This window comes from Sinocyclocheilus rhinocerous, unplaced genomic scaffold, assembly GCF_001515625.1.
Source record: "Sinocyclocheilus rhinocerous isolate Xijiao unplaced genomic scaffold, SAMN03320098_v1.1 scaffold1386, whole genome shotgun sequence".
NCBI classification, from domain to species: Eukaryota; Metazoa; Chordata; class Actinopteri; order Cypriniformes; family Cyprinidae; genus Sinocyclocheilus; species Sinocyclocheilus rhinocerous.
The window spans coordinates 1184828-1206503 of record NW_015660628.1 but is presented as its reverse complement, the minus strand read 5'-3'; the positions used below and the strand labels follow the sequence as shown (position 1 = coordinate 1206503).

Genomic DNA, 21676 nt, shown 5'->3' with positions numbered 1-21676 from the left:
AGGTACTATGTACTGACTTGTGGACAAAATAAAAAGCCAGTTAATTACATGATGGTATTAAAGTTGCAGGTCTAAACTAAAAATAGCACAGATTTCACATATGAAACAACAGAACAGGAATGAGAAACACTGTCCACCAGAACACTGTCATCTTGATAAAATGTGCTTGTGTGACCTGAATCTAAAATATAATGGGCTGCTTGATGGTTTAGAAAAAGGGCAAATGAGAAGGTTGATTTTTTAATAAAAGACACTACCGGTGGACATAATTCATTCTTCATGAATTCCCCCTTAATGTCTACGTCTATATGAGTGTGTGTAAGTGATTGTGAGTGTCCTACCTGACCCAGGTTATCGAAGTTGTACTTCCTACGGACCCATTTGTATTTAGCCTGCAGGCACTCGGATTTATTGGTGATATTTCTAGTGTCAAAGCCTTCACAATGATAAAACTTCCCCTTAAAGAGCTGAGTAAAAGAAAAATACCTTACATTTAGACAACATTAATACAAACAAACGACAAATTACAAAGCAAGCAATAGCTCTGATCTGTGATTTTATTTCATAAATAAAAATGAACTGAATTTCTTTTAGAAATGTAGACACTAGCTATATGTGTGTACCTGAACTCCTAGAATGCCAAAGACAATGAAGAAAGCGCAACAGATCAACACAATATTTCCAATAGGTCTGAGAGATGTGATCAATGTTTCAACAACCAGCTTCAGTCCAGGAGCTCTGCTTATGACCCTGATGACACAAACACACAAAGAAATGCATATTTGGTGTTGCAACAATATCTGAACTCAATGCAAAACCACTGAACTAGAAAGCGTGTGTTAATAAAAGGGCTCAGTGTTGCACAACAAGCTGACGAGACGAGATGTTCTCTAGTGTTAGCCTTGAAATTAATAGGTAAGTCTGCTCAGCAGAATATCTCTCTGTCTGAGAGTTGCCGGTTTTGTTCAGATGTGTCTAAAGGAACAGTTTCCTGACAGTAGCAAGAGATGAAATGTGGTTTCAGCACCATGGACAGCAGTATTATTAAAATGTAGGGATACAGTTTATTTTTTCTTCTGATCAAAGTCAGGTCTGGTGAGATGCAGCTTTTGGTTTGAAGAGCAAATGAAATTTGAAAGATTTGGCAAAGGGGAAGATTTTCAGCATATTAAATATAATTTAGGTCTATTCCTTACACAAAACTACAGTATGATTTAAGAGCGGTGATGCACCATAATTAATTTTTACTGAAACACCAAAACCAAAGTTAAAGTTTTCATTTAGCTAAAAGTTGAAACGGAAAATAAAGTTTATTTAATAATTAAAACTCAAATAAAAAAACTGAGTTCTATATACTGTATAAGCAATTAAATTACACATAAATTACACCTAAGTCAGTTTTTATATCACTGATATAATTTATAATCCAATTCATTGCTGAAACATGAACATTTAAATGTTATCTGTAATAAAAACTTGTTTTTATGACAGATTTATTAAAACATACATTCAATTATTTTTTCATATTTCATTATAAAATTGACAAAATTTGAAAGCTGAGACTTTGTTTCATTTTAAAAGTAAAACAACCCCACAAAGTTCAGTAGGATTTTTGGATTGTAGACTTGATAAATACAATGTTTAATGAACTTTTGTTCATGCATCACCTGAAAACATAAAATAAAAGCATAGAATACAATCTTGGTTCATCAAACTGAAGACTGATTCAAATTGAGAATCGATATTGTCAGTCCAGCAGTTTCAGCACCGTTTCAGTCAAAAATTTCGGCTCTCCAAAACTGTTTCAGCCAAAATGGAAAATTCACTTTCACCTGAATACTTTTGGTTGCCAAAATTCAGAAAATTGAAATGGAGTTGTACTGTATACACAACATTTATTGAGCATTTTTGGAGTTCACCAGCTCTGGTCCCACTTCACTTTCATTATATTGTAAAAGAGCAGTGTGAACATTTTGCTAAACATCTCCTTTTGTGTTGCTTGGGAAAAAAGTTGAGTGAATTCCAACTTTAAGAATATTACAACAGCCTACACCAGAGGACTTAATGTACTTCTACTCATTCATACACACCTTCAGTGAGAGTCTTACCTCAAGGGTCTTAGTGTTCTGAGCAGTCGCAGTACTCGCAAGATACCCAGGATTCTGTTCCCACCAGAGGAGGCGAGAGAGACCAGGATGTCCACAATAGACACAAATACCAGCAGGCCGTCTAGAACATTCCAGCTGCTCTTCAGGTACGAGCCTGGACCAGCATACAGCCCAAGAGAAACCACCTGCAACACCAACAAAATAGCAATCATAATCAATGTCATCTGCATGTCATATTTATTTTTTTACTAGTATATAAAAAGTTATATAAAAAGTTAAAACAACCAAACTAAAATGTATGCCTTTAATTAATATTGTATTAATTTCCTACCTTCACAGTCATCTCAGCCACAAAGATCACAGTGAAGATGCAGTTAGACACTTTAAGAAACATCCGCTCCTGTCAAACAAATAAATCAATAGTGAAAATGTAATTTAAAGTGGCAACAAATGCACCACATAGGGGCCAGTAAAAGAGCAGCTACTTAAGTCACTCAGTAATTTTTTACAGCATTTATTTCACTTAAAAAAATAAATAATTATTTCACATTTTTTTCAGAATTTTTATGACTGAGATATAATGAATATTACAATTTTAAATTTGTATTCAGGAATTTTTTTTAGGACAGTTTGTTTATGGGTTTATAGGTTACATGCAACTTTAAAATGTTTCAAAAGGGTAGAATCATACAGTTCTGAAATCAGTTTAAAATATCAACCCACATAATAATTTATTATGATAAAAGTATATTAATGATTACATTTAAAAATTCTCTATAAATTTACTAAAATATTGTAAATGTAAAGTTCTGCCAAGTGATACAGTTCATAAGTCTGATAAATTTACAATATTTATATAGATTTGGCCATTAATATAGAATTTAACTGTTGTGTGATCATAGGTATGTATTTATCGGCTATTTTACAGTGGCTTTGAATGCATCAGATTTCAGTAATTTCAATAATACAGTGACATGTACATTACTGTTCAAATGTTCGAGTAATTTTAAAAGAATGTTTTTTAAATTAAATTGTGAGTCAATTTTTAAAGAAATGAATACTTTTATTCAGTATGGATGCATTAGATCAAAAGTAATCGTAAAGACAATTATAATGCTACAAAAGAGTTATATTTCAAATGAATGCTGTTCTTTTGAACTTTCTATTTATCAAAGAATCCTGAAAATAAATTAAGCAGCACAACTCCTTTCAGCAATGATAATAATAAGAAATGTTTCTTAAGCATCAAATCAGCATATTAGAATGATTTCTGAAGGATCATGTGACATTGAAGACCGGAATAATGATGCTGAAAATTCAGTTTTAACATCACAGGAATAAATAGCATTTTAAAATATATTAAAATAGAAAACATGTATTTTAAATTGTACTAATATTTCACAATATTGCTGTATTTTTGGTTAAATAAATGCAGCCTTGGTGAGCAGAAGAGACTTCAAAAATATAAAAAAATCTTCCCCACCCCAAACTTTTGAACTGTTGCATGCATATATAATAGAGCTTGATGATAGCACTAGAATGAGTGTTGTGATTGTGTTCACCGTGCTGTCAGGTTGGATGTCAGGTCTCTCTAGAGCAATTGCGATGCAGTTAAGGAAGATGAAAAACAGCACAATATGATCAAATATCTTATGAGTGATGACCTTTTGACAGCGCATACGGAACCTGCAGAGAACGAGAGAGGAAGAGCAGTGTGAATAGCATAGAAATGTGCAAGCACAGCATTCATTTTATATGTGTGTTTGGTTGGTCTGCTGTGTTGGCACTCACTTATTTTGGGGCGAAAATAAGTAAAGTGACCAATCCTCATGGTCTCTACACCACTGGGGTTTATAAGGCTCCAACAGTCTCTTCACAATCAGACACCAGCTCTAAATGAAACATAAACATAATAAAAACATGCATAAGGAAAACAAAGAATAGAAATGCATATTTTCTAAGAAAATATATTAGCACATATGTAATATTTCTATAATATCTGCAATATTTAACAATGCCAAGAATATCTAATCTACGTGACTGATATACTGTAATGGTATAATGAATAATAAAAAATGATTAAAGACAAGGCCCCACCTCCTCAAATTCATCATCATCTGCGCACTGAGTGGATGGTGGATCGGGACGTGTTATGTTGGGAGAGGATGGATAACCTCCATCTATTCTGCCGTTACACTCCAAATATGGGCGTGGAACTTGGAGGAGCTCTGGAAAATCAAACGACCCCAGACACGAAACTCCGCCCAGACTGCCAGTCCTGCTGGATTTCCCATCTTCTGATTGGCTGTCATCCATGCTGTCCTGTCCCACTCCTAAAAGTAACGATTCGCACTCCCCTGACTGAGCACGTCTCATTAGACTGGGGGCGTGGCCAAGGCTGTTCCAACTGGAGCGGCGACTTCCCCAAAGGCTGGACTACAACAGACACACAAACTGTAGCTGATTATCACAGGATGCAACAACTGGTGGAGTATGGCAGAAAAAAATAAAAAAATAAAAATAAAAAAGAAATAAGTTGACACATATACAATAATGAGAGGGACAATATGGAGAATTTATAACCACTTAGATATGACAATTTAGATGTGTCGATTAGTTAATCTAATTAATCGCAAATTAAATTTGACTGTGACATAGATAATTTAAAGCCATTATTGTGTTAAATGAGATCAAGTATCAAGTACAGACATTACAAATTGTAGCTTTAGAAAGAAATATTTAATCTAATTAAACATAAAATTTATTACACATAAACATTTAGGCTACAAAAAAGTTTAAGATAAATTATGGAAAATAAAGGAAGATAATTTATCTCAGTATTTTTTGTTCATACAATGAAAGTCAAAACAAAACTCTTCAAAAAGTCTTCAAACAGTCTTTGTCTTTGTTACCATTACCAACAGTCTTCAAAATACCTTCTTTTATGTTCCACAAAAGAAAGTTTGAAACGACATGAGGGTGAGTAAATGATGAGAGAAATTTAATCTTTTGGGTGAACTATCCTTTTAATGTTTTTATTTTTATAAATTTTATTTTATTTTATTTATTTTTTTTAAATGATAATCTAAATAAGAAACTACATCTGCCAGCAGGTGGCAGTCTTTATGAGTCATTTATTCATTCGATTCGTTCAAACGGCTGATTCATTCAGGAATGAAGTAAATGGCTCTCTTTATGAATGAGCCTTTGAATCATTGGTTCACACGATTCGTTCAAAACGTGTATTCATTCATAAACTAAACACCTCCGTGTTGCTCAGAGATGCACAACAATTCTGCTGTGGCTTTAAGAAATATGTTCTCTGCAAAATTGAGCAAAAACAGATAATATTGTGTTTGAAATATAATACAATATCAGCTTCTTATTTACTGAACTGTTGTAGGCTATTAAAACACTTTTAAACTCGTGGTATTCAGGACAAACAGCACAGTGTGTGATATTGATCTCCCTGCTCGTGTGATATTGCTTATCGTATGATATAAATATGAGACTCATACAGGGCCATTTTTTGTACCAATATCTTGAATTTTACGGCATAACTGCATTTATGGAGTTGTTGCCCTGCATCATATTTGTCAACAGTCAACTGTATGAAATGTAAGATGATGTACAGATCTGGGGGCGGGGCCAGTGCGTTAAACTGACAGCCCTAATCTATACATTAGTGCTGTCTAAATTAACACAGGCGCATTAACACAGGCGATTAATTTTTCCAGTTTAATGGTGTTAAAAATATATAAAATATAACAGCAGATGAAGTTATAGATATAGATTCCAATCAAACAAACAAACCAAAAAAAATGCAATAAAAACAATAAGATGCCATAATTAAACCACTTTAACGAAGAAGAAAAAAATCTTCTGGTGAAAGTTTGCGTTTAGTGTGAAAAGCCTTAAAAGGGATCATTCTAATTTGAATATAGAACAAAACATCAATTCAAATGTTATGAGACTAACACTATTTGTGTAGGTTTATATGTAACATTCACTCCTCACCAGGGATCTCTGGTCATGCGGCTCAGTGGAGGTGTTGCTGTTGCGCCGTGATTGGCTGTAGATGTGTGACACCTCAGTTCTGGGTGTGGCGTTGAGCTGCATATGTGTGTTGTGAGGTGGCATGGATGCCCGAGGTTCCAGGTGTCCGTTTGAGATGGGGAATAATGTCTGCATTTTCATCTCTGATCCTAATATCAACAAGAGATTAGCATAAAATAATAAAACACATATAAACATATAAACAGCACGCACACACACACACACACACACACACACACACCTGAGTTCAGCAGTTCTCTCAGTTTGTCCTCATCCCCATAGTCAGACGACATGTCATCATCAGTGTCTGATCTGCTAGCATCACCCTGAAAGAGAAACAGAAATGACATTTAAAGGCTAAAATTTTGAATTCATAATAATGAATCATCATATTTTCACATCAACCCAAATCCACACAACGCCAGCATAAATAAATGCAGAACAAACACAATTACATTTGCTCTTTCAAGGGTATGCAACTCTCTACCTTCTAATCTCATGCTTAGTTAACTTAGTTGTCCTCGTCCTATTTCCTGCGAGTCATTGAACTTCCTTTGCCTATGCATTTAAAATCAACAGGAAACAGCATTCTGACCCATTCAAAAAGGATATTTCACTAGAATTAAATTAGAAATTGATTTTATTGTGCTTTAATACCAAAATGAATCAGGCTGTGTAGTTCCTGGATGGATTACGCCACACAAGCAATGGCCACTGAGATTCAATCATTTATACTCAAAAATCTCCGCTTGTAAATATGTCAAAAATAAAGAGTGACCGAAAAAAACAAAAAAGGGAGAAAAGCAGGAATGAATAAGAATCATGTATTATTTATTATTTATACTTTTATTTTTTCTTTCGAAATAGTGTGATTCATGTAAGTGACTAAATATGATTTATAAATTTATTTATATAGTTTTTGTAATTTTATTTATTGATTTATGCATATTTGGTTATATTTATGGCTAGATGGGTTCTGTTTTGCTCAAAACCCAAATAAACCCAAATAAAAAAGGCAATAAAAACAATGAGTCTACAGTGAAACCACTTTTAATGAAGAAAACATTTAATGTGAATGTTTGCTTTTAAAATTCCATGCAATTGCAATGAATATTAATGTATGATGTAAAAAAAGGGATAATTCTAATATTTTATTTGTTTTGAGGTCAATACTGTTTGCATAGGGGGGGAAATCCTGCAAGTAACTTTATCTTTTCATGCATTTAAAATCAACATGAAATAGCATTCAGACCCAGTTTACTTCTATAAGGTGTTTATTTGAGTGAAACAGGATATTTCAGTTGAAATAAATCCAATAGGAATAGATTTTATTGTGAAAGTTAGCTGTTCAGTACCAAAACAAACCAGGTTGTGTACTTCCTAGATGGGTTATGTCACACAAGCAACAGCCATTGAGATTTGCTGATTTATACTCCAAAATCTCCTATTGTAAATACGTGAAAAAATAAAGAGTAATGGAATAAGGAGCAAAAAAGCAGGAATGAATGAGAATGTGCAATATCCAGCAGTAACAACCGGAAAAGTGTGCGTAAATGTGTATTTGAGTATTGTGGGAGTAGGTAAAGTGTCCACTGTGTATGTGTGTGGTATTTGTACCTTGAGGACAAAAGAGAGAGAGATAAAAGACAGAGAGGAAAAAAAAGGAAGAACAGAAGGTTTGAGTGAAAGCGTTTTCCTATGAAACACATCATCACACCAGCTGCAGCTCGGCGTCTGTGCTTATACACTGCAGATGAGTCTCATCTACATGAAAATTACACACACAAACCAAACATACACCAATCCACACAATCAATCTCTTTGATGTGACAACAATAACGAAAGGAAACAAGAGCGTGTTTTTCTTCATTCCCATGTGCGCTCAAAGGAAACCCCTTTTTTTTCATGGTGTGCATAATGGTTACTGTGCTGTAATTGAGTTACAGTGTAATAATTCTAGTCCTCCGATAGCATCTTACTCTTAACATGAAAAATTCCCTCTTGGAAACTCAATTAAATGCAATATGGCCATATCTAATTCAGTCGTGCAGAGGATTCGAGCAGATGTTGCAAACTAGAGGAAGTAGTTTCAGCAAGTTACAGTAGTAGACCCCCCAAAATTTAGAAATTTAAAGGAATAGTTCACCCAAAAATGAAAATTTGCTTAAAATGTGTTCACCTTCAGGCCATTCAATTGTTTCTTCATCAGAACAGATTTGGAGAAATTTTGCATCACTTGCTCATTATTGGATCCTCTGCCATGAATGGGTGCCATCAGAATGAGAGTCCAAACATCTGATAAAAACATCACAATAATCCACAAATAATCTACACCACTCCAGTCCATTTCCTTCAGTGAAAGTCCATCCCCTGTTGTCTCTCGCATCAAAATCCAAAGAGATATTTGTTTACAACTTTTCTGGACTGTTTTCACTTGTAAATGTACTTGATCGGTGCACATTTCTCTCCTGATTCATACAAGATGACTTTTTCACTGGACAAAGCAACATCTCAAACAAACTCATATTTTAGATGGAAGCAATGGTTTGAAGTTAAAAATGCCTTGATGGATTTGTTTATTATAAGCAGCTTTTCACTTCACAAGACGTTAACTGATGGACTGGAGTGGTATGGATTACTTGTGAATTATTGTGATGTTTTTATCAGCTGTTTGGACTCTCATTCTGACGGCACCCATTCACTGCAGAGGATCCATTGGTGAGCAGGTGATGTAATGCTACATTTCTACAAATCTGTTCAGATTAAGAAACAAACTCCTCTACATCTTGGATGGCCTGAGGGAGAGTAAACTTTCAGCAAATTTCCATTTTTAGGGTGAACTATTACTTTAAGCCAAAATGTACAGTCTCACTGCATTAGATACAACATATCAAAGGAACTGGTATTTATTTTAAAGAAAGATATAACAAGCACAATTTTCAAGCAAAACATTTCAAGAAAAAGCATATACTGTACTCATTGTTCATTTGAAATCACACACAGAAACACTGCACACACACACACACACACTCCCACCCACACCGACAGAAATAGAGATTAGGGAAATTAAAGGCTCCCGGTACCGAAGAAACCCTGACTCCGATGGCTTCCCTCAGGGCCTGGAGTTAATACAGCACCATATCAGTATTCGCACAAGTGTCACTCCCGGTGACCTCATCACACTACCCAATACTGCAGGGAGAGGTCTGATGACCTCATCATGTCTGCAATAATATAGGGCAGGTTTCGATGACCTCAGCAATTTCAACTCTGACACAACTTGTAGAAGTTTAAATAATCCTAGTCTTAAAAGTCCAACTGACACACACACAAACACATACATTCATATACAGCAAACCTGAGCCGCTGCCTAATAGACAGAGATGACCGCAAGAGGATTTGAGCATTTAGCCGTATTATATAATAATGTTTAGAAGGCAGAACAAAAATATAGGTTTGTTTAAATACTTAAACAGTGTAAAACCAAATTATTTAAATAATTGAAATGGCTTCAGAAATGGCTGTTTTGCTCTGACACCCAAGGATTTGTTACTTCATTTAGGGGAGGCTAAATACCCACAATCCCTTGCCTCAGCATTTTTGCAAAATGCTGCTGTTCCTACATTGAGGAGTGAGTATTTAATCAAAACTTGCCTCTGAAGACTAAAAATGCTATTTCTGGACTATGAATACAACTCTCTGTAAGATTTTAATGAGTTCAACCGTCAGTTTAGTGACCTACAGACCCTTGGTGGTCAGCAAAATGTGCGGATTTCAGGAACAGCAGCTTCAAAAACTAGTTGTGTAGTGTTTTATCTTTCATTAAAGAGGACCTTTGTTACTTAAGCACAAAAAAGTAGTTCAATCATGACAACTCTCTGAACATTTTAGCATGGTGATGGATATGACAATGTTATGGTCTTGTAATGTAATGTATTTGGTCTTTAACCAATCAGCTTGTGCCAAGTCGTTTAACTCTCTGAATATCATCAGTTACGTTAACACCCCATCAGCCTGCGCCATCTAGAGTTTCATGACTGAACTATATTTTACCCTGAAGTATTTCTACCTGTTATCAGAATGTAACATCCATATATTGCTTATTAAATAGTTTTTTAGGGACAATCTTCTGACCTGGAACACGGTGACGATGGCCCAGAGAAGTGAGTCAAAGTTCTTCCTGTCCGACACAGTGTCTCCATTCTCCAAACGCAGAGTAAACTTACACCCAAACAGATGCATTCCCAATATACTAAAACACAGAAGACAAGAGAAAAAAAGGGATGGACAGACATGAGAAAAGGTTGCAAAACTAACAACATACACTGCATTAAATGTAAGAATATCAGGGTTATTCCTAGGTAACAGTGACATTTGACTCCAACTTACAACTGATATAATAATTATTATAATACAGAACTTTAGTCAGATTATTTGAAAGAGCTGTTTAGTTTTTTTTAATTAAAATTGCAAGTTCCCTTTCATGCCTATTACATTTTAATGTGTTATTAACAAAGAAATAAAATAATTTAGTTTTTATTGAAGCTAAAATATCATACTTTCACTGTCAAATGTATTTATTTTCCTAAAAATACTATGTAAAAGGCTGACATGTGCTAGTTAGGGGGCAAAATTATCCATTATGACAATGTACACTAAAGGTGAATAAATATTATGTATTATGATTACTTGACTTTATTATCATTAAATTAATTAAAATCTATTAAAAAACAATCATTACTTTTTCCCTCAATAAACTCTTGCTTATTAATTGTTAGTAAGGTAGTTGTTAAGTTTAGGTATGGGGTGGATAAAGGGACCTAAAATATGGCCATGCAGAATATGTGCTTTACAGATACTAATATCTAATATCTGCATGCTGATAAGCAACTAGTTAAAAGCAAGAATTGGACCTTAAAATAAAGTGTTACCAAATAATAGCTATGCAAAGGCAACATTTCTCATTTTTGTTTAGTTTAAGTTGAAAGTACTCAAATAACTAAAACTAAATGAATTAAAACTAAAACCCAAAACCAACAAAATTACTAAAACTTGAAATTAAAATGAAAAAAAAAAAGAAAATATAAAAAACTAATTCAAAATCTTAAAAAAATAAAACAGTATATCAATGTATTAAATAACACTGGTATTATGAGTACATTAATCACAAAATCGCTGTGATGGGATTGAAATAATGAAATAATGTTGAGCTTGGAAAATGTGACTTCTTGAGTTCACATTTTAAAATGAAATGAATGACCAATCATATTCCTTCAAAAGTACTGAAAAACCAACAGGGAAATAACAACTAACACTATAGTATAGTAAGGCTCATTTGCTTTCAATCAGTACTTCTTATATGGAACTTTCATACAAACCTAAAGATGAAGATGAAGAGCATCAGCAGCATGCAGAAGGTGGCCACATTGTCCATGGTCTTCATCAGTACCACCAGCTGCCTGCGCAGAGCCGGGAGGAACCGCACCAACTTTAGCACCCTGAGCAAACGAAACGTCCGCAAAACCGAAAACCCTCCGTCCGCTTGTCCAACGATCTCACACACACTGTAAAACCCAACAGACAGAACGTGTGCGGTCAAAATACACAGTATTTACAACAAATGTACAGCAAACAGAACAGCACAGAACCTGATGATAACGATGATCCCGTCAAAGATGTTGTAGAGGTTGCTGATGTAGTCGAACAAACCGCAGGCCGAAAGCTTCAAGAGCATCTCTAACGCAAACAAACTAGTGAAGACAATATTACTGATCTCCAACACGTCTGTCAGCTCATCCGGCTGAAAGAGAGAACGAATATACAATATTAGTCCAGTTTTCTGTGATACATCATAGTAACAACTAGTGCTGTCAAACGATTAATCGCGATTAATTGCATCCAAAATAAAAGTTTTTGTTTACATAATGTATGTGTGTGCACTGTGTATATTTATTATGTCTATATAAATACACACACATACGTGTATATATTTCAGAAAAATATGTTATGTTTATATATTAAAAATATTGATCTTTAATATAAATTATATAAATATATACACATGTAAATACATGTAAATCTTTTAAAAATATATACTGTATGCTTGTGTATTTGTATATACATAATAAATATACACAGTACACACAAATATATTATGTAAACAAAAACGTTTATTTTGGATGCGATTAATCGCGATTAATCATTTGACAGCACTAGTAACACCTAATGTATATTTATGTGAACCTGTATGTAAAAAAAAAATAAAAATAAAAAAAAATAAAAAAATTCAAAAAAAGCACACTTCTTCTTAACAAGTCATGTGATCTGAGGCATTCACATCTGTAACACATACGCTGCTGACACGAATGTATACATTACAAAAGCTAAACTACAGTGTTGTTACTGTCATGACATTATATTTATGCTTCTCCTCTTTCTCTCCATGAGGCTTTATTTCTTGCCGAGGAAGAGCAGGCGAGCGCTGTTATTAACCGCGTCTAGTGTAATGTAAATAATCATTTCCCTGGCAACAGTGTGAATGTCCTCAAACCGGTTAATCTCAGACTCCTCTCAGTCTCACACAGACACACTAATCCTAACCAAGGGGGTTAATTAAATGCAATATGAGCCAAAAACATGCATAGAATCACACCGCAAACACAGCGCTGTGGGATCATGTTGTGTTACAATGAGTGTTTTTGACACTGGGGGATTTATTTGTATGTGCCAGCAAAAAAACAGACACTAGAGGAAAACAGTATTGCTTAAAGTCACAATTTCATTTCAGGAGATTAACTGAGGTATTCATTATGGTGGTTTCTCTTATATGTTAATACGTTTCCTCTTACATATTAGATGTTAAACTTACCAGGAGAAAGTATTCTGGGTTTTTAAAGTTTTAAGTAAGTTTTAAATCAACTTACTTTTGAGGCACACAATCAATTTAAATTTGTAAAAAAAACTATAAATTGAATATAAATTTAATCCATTTGAATTAGGCCAACATGAATGTTTGGTCACAAACAAATTGCACAGATGCAATGGATTCAGATCCAAAATGACACAGACACACTGGAAATTGCAACTGTTATTATTTTTTAATCTAACATCATCCATTCATTTAATTACATAATTTATTTAAGTACTCAACTAAAGCTTAGTCCTCATTTTCAACTGGAACAAATCCCTTTAAACATAATATTTCCCTTTAAAAATTGCTATTCCTATTCCTACTACTAATATATTATTATTATTATTATTATTATTATTATTATATGTTCAAAATGATTTGTTCTGGTGTTGCTGTATTGAAAATAATGCTTAAGCTTTTGTAGAATACTATATTAAATAATAATAATAATTATATTGATTATTATATAATTATAATTATTATTGTATGTTCAAAAGGATTTGTTCTGGTGTTGCTGTATTGAAAATAAGGATTAAGCTTTTGTAGAGTACTATATTAAATAATAATAGTAATAATAATAATTATTATTGTATGTTCAAAAGGATTTGTTCTGGTGTTGCTGTATTGAAAATAAGGATTAAGCTTTTGTAGAGTACTATATTAAATAATAATAGTAATAATAATAATTATTATTATTATTTAATTATAATTATTATTGTATGTTCAGAAGGATTTGTTCTGGTGTTGCTGTATTGAAAATAAGGATTATGTTTTTGTAAAGTACTATATTAAATAATAATAATAATAATAATTATTATTATTATTAAGTAATAAGTATTATTATTATTATAATCAAAAAAGTTTTATTTAATTTTTTAAGCTTTATTTAATTTTGTGTAAAAGTTTTCCTCTTTTAATTATAGTTTATTTAAATACTATTATAATCAAGTTACACGTTTTTATTTTGGCGTATGTAGCGTAGGCAAATCTGAGTAGTTTGTGAAACTGTTGAGACCTATATGTGGGATAACTAGAAAATCACTGGTGTTTATTAGAAACAGCTCAGATGTTAATTAATCTCATGTGTGAGGTGTGTGTAAATGAGTGTATTATTTTCACCTGCTCATGGTACTCCACTCCCATGCTGAGTGTATTGATAAGGATTGCTATCATTATCCCTCTGTTGAAGTACTCGCTGTCCACAATCCGCCTCAAAATGGCTCTGGCATAATGAACACACATACACACACAGTTCTCATTCCCAGACTCCTTTTCATCCAAATCCTGGTTTCTTTTGCTCTGTTCTGAGCTGATGTCTGGCCCCTGTTTCTCTGGGTCCGATTCACTGTTGGAGTCGCAATTAACACCATCGCCTTCCTGGGCACAAATTGGGCAGGAGGACGACTCTGAAGACACCAGTCCCACCCTGCTGTCCACACACACACTCGAGCACGTGCCAGGATACACACCTGCAGTGAAGGACGACAGTATTTAATATCACACACAGGAAGGCTGGGGCTAGATGTCTCAAAAACTGTCCAAGTCCAATTTACGCAAATGCTTTGCTACAATGTTTTCCTATGTGTCTATACAGAAACTGACTGTCAAAAATAAATCTACTCCTACTCTCTAGCTTGCTTCCTAATCTACAGTAGTTGTCTAATAAACCTGGTATTGCGTTTTACGAATATTGTTGGTTGTAACGAATTGCTTTTGTAAATTGCTTTGTATAAAAGCATCTGATGAATGCATTAATGTAAATGTAAAATGTAAATGTTCACTGCAGTAAATAGTGTGACAACTAGCCCCAGCCTCCCTGTTACATAAAATATTTTGTGCTATAACCTGATAATTAGGTAATCCAGTGATGCATTAGTGACCTGATTACAGTTAACAACATTGTGATTTGCTTTGATAATAGTGATCGATACTGTCCTTCTCGCATAATCAGGGCAAAATCTGTCTGCATCTGCCTTTTATGACCCATATGCTGTGCCTGAGCTTCAATGATCTCTTACATGAAATTCACAATATTAGTTCATTTCAAATATATGGTATATTAACTGATGACACCAAACCCAGTCAAAAAGGAATATGTACAGGACTCTGCGAGTAATTTTTTAAATCACAATTTGGCACCAATTCTTTAATTACCCTAATGGGATCAAACTGGACTTCTCTAAGATTTTTTTTAATCACCGTTCTGCCATTTACTCTTTTTGTCACCACTGTTATTGTGTTGGGATAATATGGTTACTAGGGGAGCTATAGGATTTTTTCAAACTGTTGTGAAATTAAATGCTACTGGCTTTCTAAAAGGTGTCCCAACAAACTATCTGTTTTAATAAAAATAAAAAAAGGACTTCCGCTCAAATGTTTGTGGTCAGTAAGATAAAAAAAAAAAAGAAATGAATACTTTCATTAAGCAGAGATGCATTGAATTGATCAAAGGTGACAGATTTTTAAAGTGTTACAAAAAATTTCTATTTCAAATAAATGCTGTTCTTTAAACTTTATATGCATCAAATAAGCTTGTAATGTATCATGCATAATTGCCAACATAAGAATTAAATAACTTTTTTAAAATGTTAAAACAGCTATTTTAAATTGTAATTACATTTAATAGCATAAGAGATTTATTTCAAAAACATAAAAAAAATCTTACAGACTATTTTGAACAGTACTGTACATCAATACAAAATTACAAAATAAGGATTTTGTACAATATTTATTACAAAATAAGGATTTCCTTGCTATTTTTTCCTATTGTTAATCATAAAAAATGTTTTGTGTTATGTTAAAACTCCATATGAAATTTTGCATTAGAATTATTTCGGTTCCAAATTCTGATGTAAATATTTATTTTTTAAATTAATCTTAAATGAATTCCTGTTGGAATTTTTAATGGCTGCTGGCATTCAAAACACGTCACTGTAAAATAAAAAGGCAAAGTTGGTTATCCATACCTGACGAAGGGCAACCTGACCACTAAACTTTTATGATATCCAGAGCTAGGTAGATTACTTGCAAATTATAGTCTGTTACTGAATACAGATTACATGATGAAAACTGTAGTTAGTAACGTAATCTAGGTTAATTTCAGGTAATGTAATCTGAATACTTTTGAGATTAGCCTACTATTAATTACTTTTTAAAAAAAATCAAACATGTTATAAACTTAACAATAAACGTGTTTCAGACAGTGTTTCATAGCTATACATCACCAGTGTTTAGTAACTTGCATAATTATTTGTTATTTATTATTTGTTAATTGCTTGAGAGGTGCTCTTTTCCCCTTAAATTCAGAAGCATGGTTTGCAAATTTATTTACACAACATTTATGAATATAGTCAAAGCTAAATGGTATGACACAATAGGATTTTTAGAAAGGAAAACTGAAAAGGTAAATCTAAAAGAAAAAAAAAAAGAAGAATTCGGGAGAATCAATGAATTATAAATAATGTACTGCCATTGTGTGAATAATAGTAGTCATGTAATCCATAAAAAGTAACTTGTAATCTGATTATGAGCATTTTAAAATGTAATCTACTATAATTAGAAGTACTTTATTTTTGGAATCTGATTATGTAATCCATATTACATGTAATCAGTTACTACCCAGCTCTGATGATATCTATTAAATGCAATTGCACAGAAGTGTCGGTGAGGATGTACCTTACCTACAGGATGCTGAAACGAATCAAAGTTATGACTACATTTAGACCAAAATGTTGAAAAAACCCAAGGCTTCCTCACCAGGTAATTTCAGGCAAAAGTCAAGAGGCACAAAAATAATGACTAGACAGAGTGTGAGTTTGTTCAGACGGTTCCCTCAGTTCAATTTGGAATTATTAGGGCATGTCAAGTGCGCAAAGCCAAGGAAAAAAATTAAGAATTCCATTATCTACGTTATTAAGTTAAAACCCCAGAGACAGAATTTACTCTTAATCCACAAACTCAAAGTCAAGTTTTAAACATGACAGCAGGGACAAAACACTTCACTTTTTGCACAGAGATTGCAATTCTTGTACTTAATGTTTTTTATGTACAGTGGCCCCAAAAAAGTATTTGTACCTTTAAGCCACAATTCATATAGCTCACACTTAATTTTGATAGTCCACTTTAGACATTCTACTAAGTAACTTTGTAACTACATGTCAGTCAGCTAACTGCAGTTAATTTGCAACTACATGTCAACTAACTCTCATTAGAGTATTAGTAGACTCTTAGTTTAGGGTTAGGGTTAGTAGAATAACTTGGCAATACTTGCAAAGTTGACTTGTTGACTATATTCTATATTTTTCTGATGTGTGACCCATATCCAATATCTGCATTCACAATACACACATGGTGAAACAACCCAGGGTAAATGTACTGACATGGTTGCCAGGTCTACAAAACAAAAACCAGCCCAATTGTGTTTTTCCGGGTTTTTCAGGGGTTCACCTCTTTCGAAATAGCAGGGAGGAGAGATCACTTTAACCTGCAGATTAAAAACTAGGGCTGCACGATTATGACAAAAATCATAGTTGTTGATTATTCCCTTGAAATTGTAATTGCGATTATTAATTACGATTATCACAATTTACATTGAATGATGTTTATACCATTGTTTGATGCAACTGCATGCCGTATTTTTATATGAAAATAAACAAGCTGAAAACACTCTAACTGAAAAACTTTTAGTGCTTTTCTATAGTATTAAGCCTCAAATGTCAACTATACATCGGATTTGTTTCTTCTTTAAATTATAAAAAAAGTAAAAATATGAATGTTTATAATGTTATACTAAAACTAAAACTAAAACAATGGAAAAACCCTTAAGATAACATGTTGAAAGAAAAAAAACATATCTTAAGTGTGCAGAATAACATAAGTGGACTTTGAACGATTAATTGCCGCTTTGAACGATTACGTAATTGTGGCATCCATAATTGTAATCGCGATTAGAAATTCGATTAATTGTGCAGCCCTATTAAAAACAAACAACCCGTGGCAATAGTGTAAAAGTAGTCCAATTCCACAGGAAAACCGCAGACTTGGCAGCACTGCTTACTGACCCAGAAAAGCGTCCACCTGATTTGACGTCATTCACCACTGTCGCTTTTTCAGTGATGTACAAATCGCATTGACAGGGGAATATCCGATCTGTCTGCTTACATGGCAGACGCAAATGCACATATCCAAATCATATCAGATTTATTTCCACATATGAATAAGGCCCGAAACCGATCTGAGAATATTGGAATCCATGCGCTTTTTTCCTGCTTACACGTTCGTGGGTCATTTCCGATTTGTGCCACGTAGGACAGTGTTTCTCAACCCTGGTCCTGAGCGCCCCCCAACACTGCACATTTTGTATGTCTCCCTTACCTGACACACCCATTTCAGGTCCTGGAGTTTCCTTTAATGAACTACTGAGTTGAATCAGGTGTGTTTGATTAGGGAGACACACAAAATGTGCAGTGCTGGGGGGCGCCCAGGACCAGGGTTGAGAAACACTGACGTAGGAGGAGAAAATCGGAATTGGGTTCCTTGAACCATGTAATGTAAAAGCAAATAAATATATAAATAAATAAATAAAGTGTTAGCAGATAGGAAGCAGACAGTCTACTAATACTCTACTCACTGTTAGTTGACAAGTAGTTGCAGTTACTTATAGTTAGTAGAATGTTTAAAGTAGACTATCAAAATAAAGTGTTACCTTAAAGGATTAGTTCACTTCCAGAATAAAAATGTCCTGATAATTTACTCACCCCCATGCCATCCAAGATGTTCATGTCTTTCCTTCTTCAGTCGAAAAGAAAATATATATATATATATATATATATATACATATACTTTTTAACCACAAATGCTCGTCTTGCACTAGCTCTGTGATGCGGTTGTTTGACTTCACGCATTACGTAATCACGTTGAAAAAGTAATGCGCGGTTAGTTCTTTGTCTGTGTACTTCGGTTCAAAAAGGTAGGGTAGGGCTTTTTGGGTCTTTGCACGTTCGCTTTGTAAACACTGGGTCAGTACTTCTGCCTACGTTTGGATGACATGGGGGTGAGTAAATTATCAGCAATTTTTTATTCTGGAAGTGAACTAATCCTTTAATATATGAATGCAATTGCATTAGATAAATACAGCTTATCCATGTTCTTACTGTGCTGCAACTTGTAAGTATCATGGTATCCACTACAAACGGAGATCTTCCTGCCGTAGAGTCCATGATGGAAAGCCGGTGCTTTGACTCCACCTGTCGAGTGTGAGCGAGTATGTGATTTTGCGTATAGTTTGGAGGGCAGGATGGTGGGATAGTTCATACCGAGCCTCAAACCCTTCAAATTTTGTAGTGCAAGAGGGAGCGATGGGGTCTTTTTGGAATTCTGAGCATCTCTATCGAGATGGAGTGTTTTCATTTCTATGCCATTGTTGATGTAATGTTGATGCTGATGGGGATGATGATAATGCAGCATACAGTATTGGGTCGGACCCATCTTTGTCCCATTGTCACTCCAATATCCATTAGTCCCGCCCACTGGGAGGGAGCTGCTAGGATTGGCCACACCCCTGCGTCTCTTGTGGCATAATTCGCCATAGAGGCGTGTGGCATGTCGGAAAAGTTTGCGGCAAATGTGGACGAGGTATTTCAGCATTTCTTCGTAGCAGGATCCCGGTTCAGCCAGGCTAGCTAAGGTGGATTCGTTACTACGAAAACGTGCCCGCTGCTCCTGCATCAGCTGGTTCTCACGTTGTTTGGTCTCGGAGAACTGTGTTGCTATGACAACGAGGCACAGGTTGATCATGAAGAAGGAGCCTACCTGTGGACAAAACAAAAAATGAGTATATAACAGAGATATTGAAAACAATAGTCCAAAAACATTGCAGGATTTTGAGGTACCTAGTATTTATTACATTTCATGACCTTGACAGTCTTCTCAACAATAATATTGTGATTTGTATGGCATGTTTATGAAGACTAAACTTAAAGAAAAGCTAGAAAACAATTTTCTCTCAGAACTGGCTAAAATTCACAAATAACTACAAAGAACAGCAAGTAACACATTGCATCAAATGTGACATTTTGAAATAGATTGAAATAATAAAATGTAATTGTTTTATTTACAACTCTGAAAAATATTTTTGTATCACTTCTGAATAATGGTCTAAAAAAGTGTACTTGTCAAAAGTTTGGGGTCAGTATTTTTTTAAATTAATGAATTATTATTATTTTTAAAAATGTAATACTTTTCACAAAAATATTAAGCAGCACAACTGTTATTAACTGTTATTAACAACTGTTATTAAGCAGCACAATTCTTATTATTTATTATTAACATAATAATAAGAATTATTATTTTTTATATGCAAATCAGCATATTAGAATGATTTCTGAGGAATCATGTGACACTGAAGACTGGAGTAATGATGATGAAAATCACAGGAAAAATTACATATTAAAATAGAACAGTTATATTGAAATGTAATAATATTTTACAGTTTTTCTGTTTTACTGTATTTCTGATCAAATAAATGCAACTTTGATGAACATAAAACACTTCTTTCATAAACAACAATACATTTTACTATTCCTAATCTTTTGAACAGTAGTTAAAGCATAGGCTATTTTATGGGAAATATATATATATATATTTTGTATTTTCTAATTAGCAAAAGTAGTTGTAAGGTTTACATATTTTAGTAATTTTTTGTAAAGTATCTAAAAATACTGACTAAAAGTTACAATTTTTTTTCCCAGATTTAAGTACATGTAAAAAATGTTGTACAATCAAGAGCCAAAGAACATTTTCTTAATCACTGTTAGTACATTTCATGCACAAACTGTGCAAATCAACCTGTTTAAACACAATTTTGTCCTGAGTTTTAAAGTCGCTAGAGCACACCAGACTGAAACAGGTTAGCAGAAATTGTTTAGTACTTAATTCAGCTGCATATGCTTTTATAATTGCTTATAGTGTAGTTGTTACTGATCACTAAACTTGGTTGTACTTGATTATAGGTTAAAACAGAAGAATGCGATTTGACTTCAGTAAGACATACAATTATAGGCTAATTGATTTAATACAATGATGACCATTAAATGTGTACATTAAAGGTCTAAGATTGTATAAAAAGTATGATTTTCTTCTTAGAAATGTAGTACTTGCAGTAACTCAGTAGGTTTCTTAAGTACAAGCATTCAGTTTTAATATTGCTCAATTACAAATTCCTTAGAAATGATGACCGAATTTTCATCTCTTTAAGTATGGTTATCAAGTAAAATGACTCGAGTAAATTACACAGCTGATGATAACAAAAGCCATTTCCATGCAACTAATGAAAGCAGAGACTCCAGCAGAGGTTAAAAGAGAGTAAGATGTATCAGTTAATTAATTACTGTGCACTTACAATGATAAGAAAGATGAAATAGATGAAGTTGTAAAAGGAATGGGCATCCATGACATAGTACATGATATCCACCCATCCCTCTAACGTGATGACCTGATGAGAAAACACAAACAGGATTCTACAGGTTACGACATCCACCATGCATGCAAATCCTTAAAATACAGCCCTTCTATCAAGTGCCAAAACACAAAGGACATCTTCAGA

The 21676-nt window shown here is 33.8% G+C and overlaps 1 protein-coding gene across 1 annotated transcript in view; it reads right to left on the bottom strand.

The window, feature by feature from the left end:
- LOC107725349 (voltage-dependent T-type calcium channel subunit alpha-1H-like) overlaps positions 1 to 21676 on the bottom strand; it is an 81620-nt gene that overhangs the window by 13267 nt on the left and 46677 nt on the right. Inside the window, exons 9-23 of the mRNA XM_016534586.1 lie at positions 21473 to 21565; positions 19227 to 19884; positions 14194 to 14543; positions 11813 to 11964; positions 11543 to 11728; positions 10299 to 10416; positions 6406 to 6490; positions 6126 to 6313; positions 4206 to 4544; positions 3900 to 4000; positions 3671 to 3794; positions 2440 to 2508; positions 2109 to 2293; positions 624 to 750; positions 342 to 467 (exon numbers count right to left, since the gene is read on the bottom strand). Of these exons, the coding sequence (XP_016390072.1) occupies positions 342 to 467; positions 624 to 750; positions 2109 to 2293; positions 2440 to 2508; positions 3671 to 3794; positions 3900 to 4000; positions 4206 to 4544; positions 6126 to 6313; positions 6406 to 6490; positions 10299 to 10416; positions 11543 to 11728; positions 11813 to 11964; positions 14194 to 14543; positions 19227 to 19884; positions 21473 to 21565 (2901 nt within the window). The remainder of the gene's footprint in view (positions 1 to 341; positions 468 to 623; positions 751 to 2108; positions 2294 to 2439; positions 2509 to 3670; positions 3795 to 3899; positions 4001 to 4205; positions 4545 to 6125; positions 6314 to 6405; positions 6491 to 10298; positions 10417 to 11542; positions 11729 to 11812; positions 11965 to 14193; positions 14544 to 19226; positions 19885 to 21472; positions 21566 to 21676) is intronic.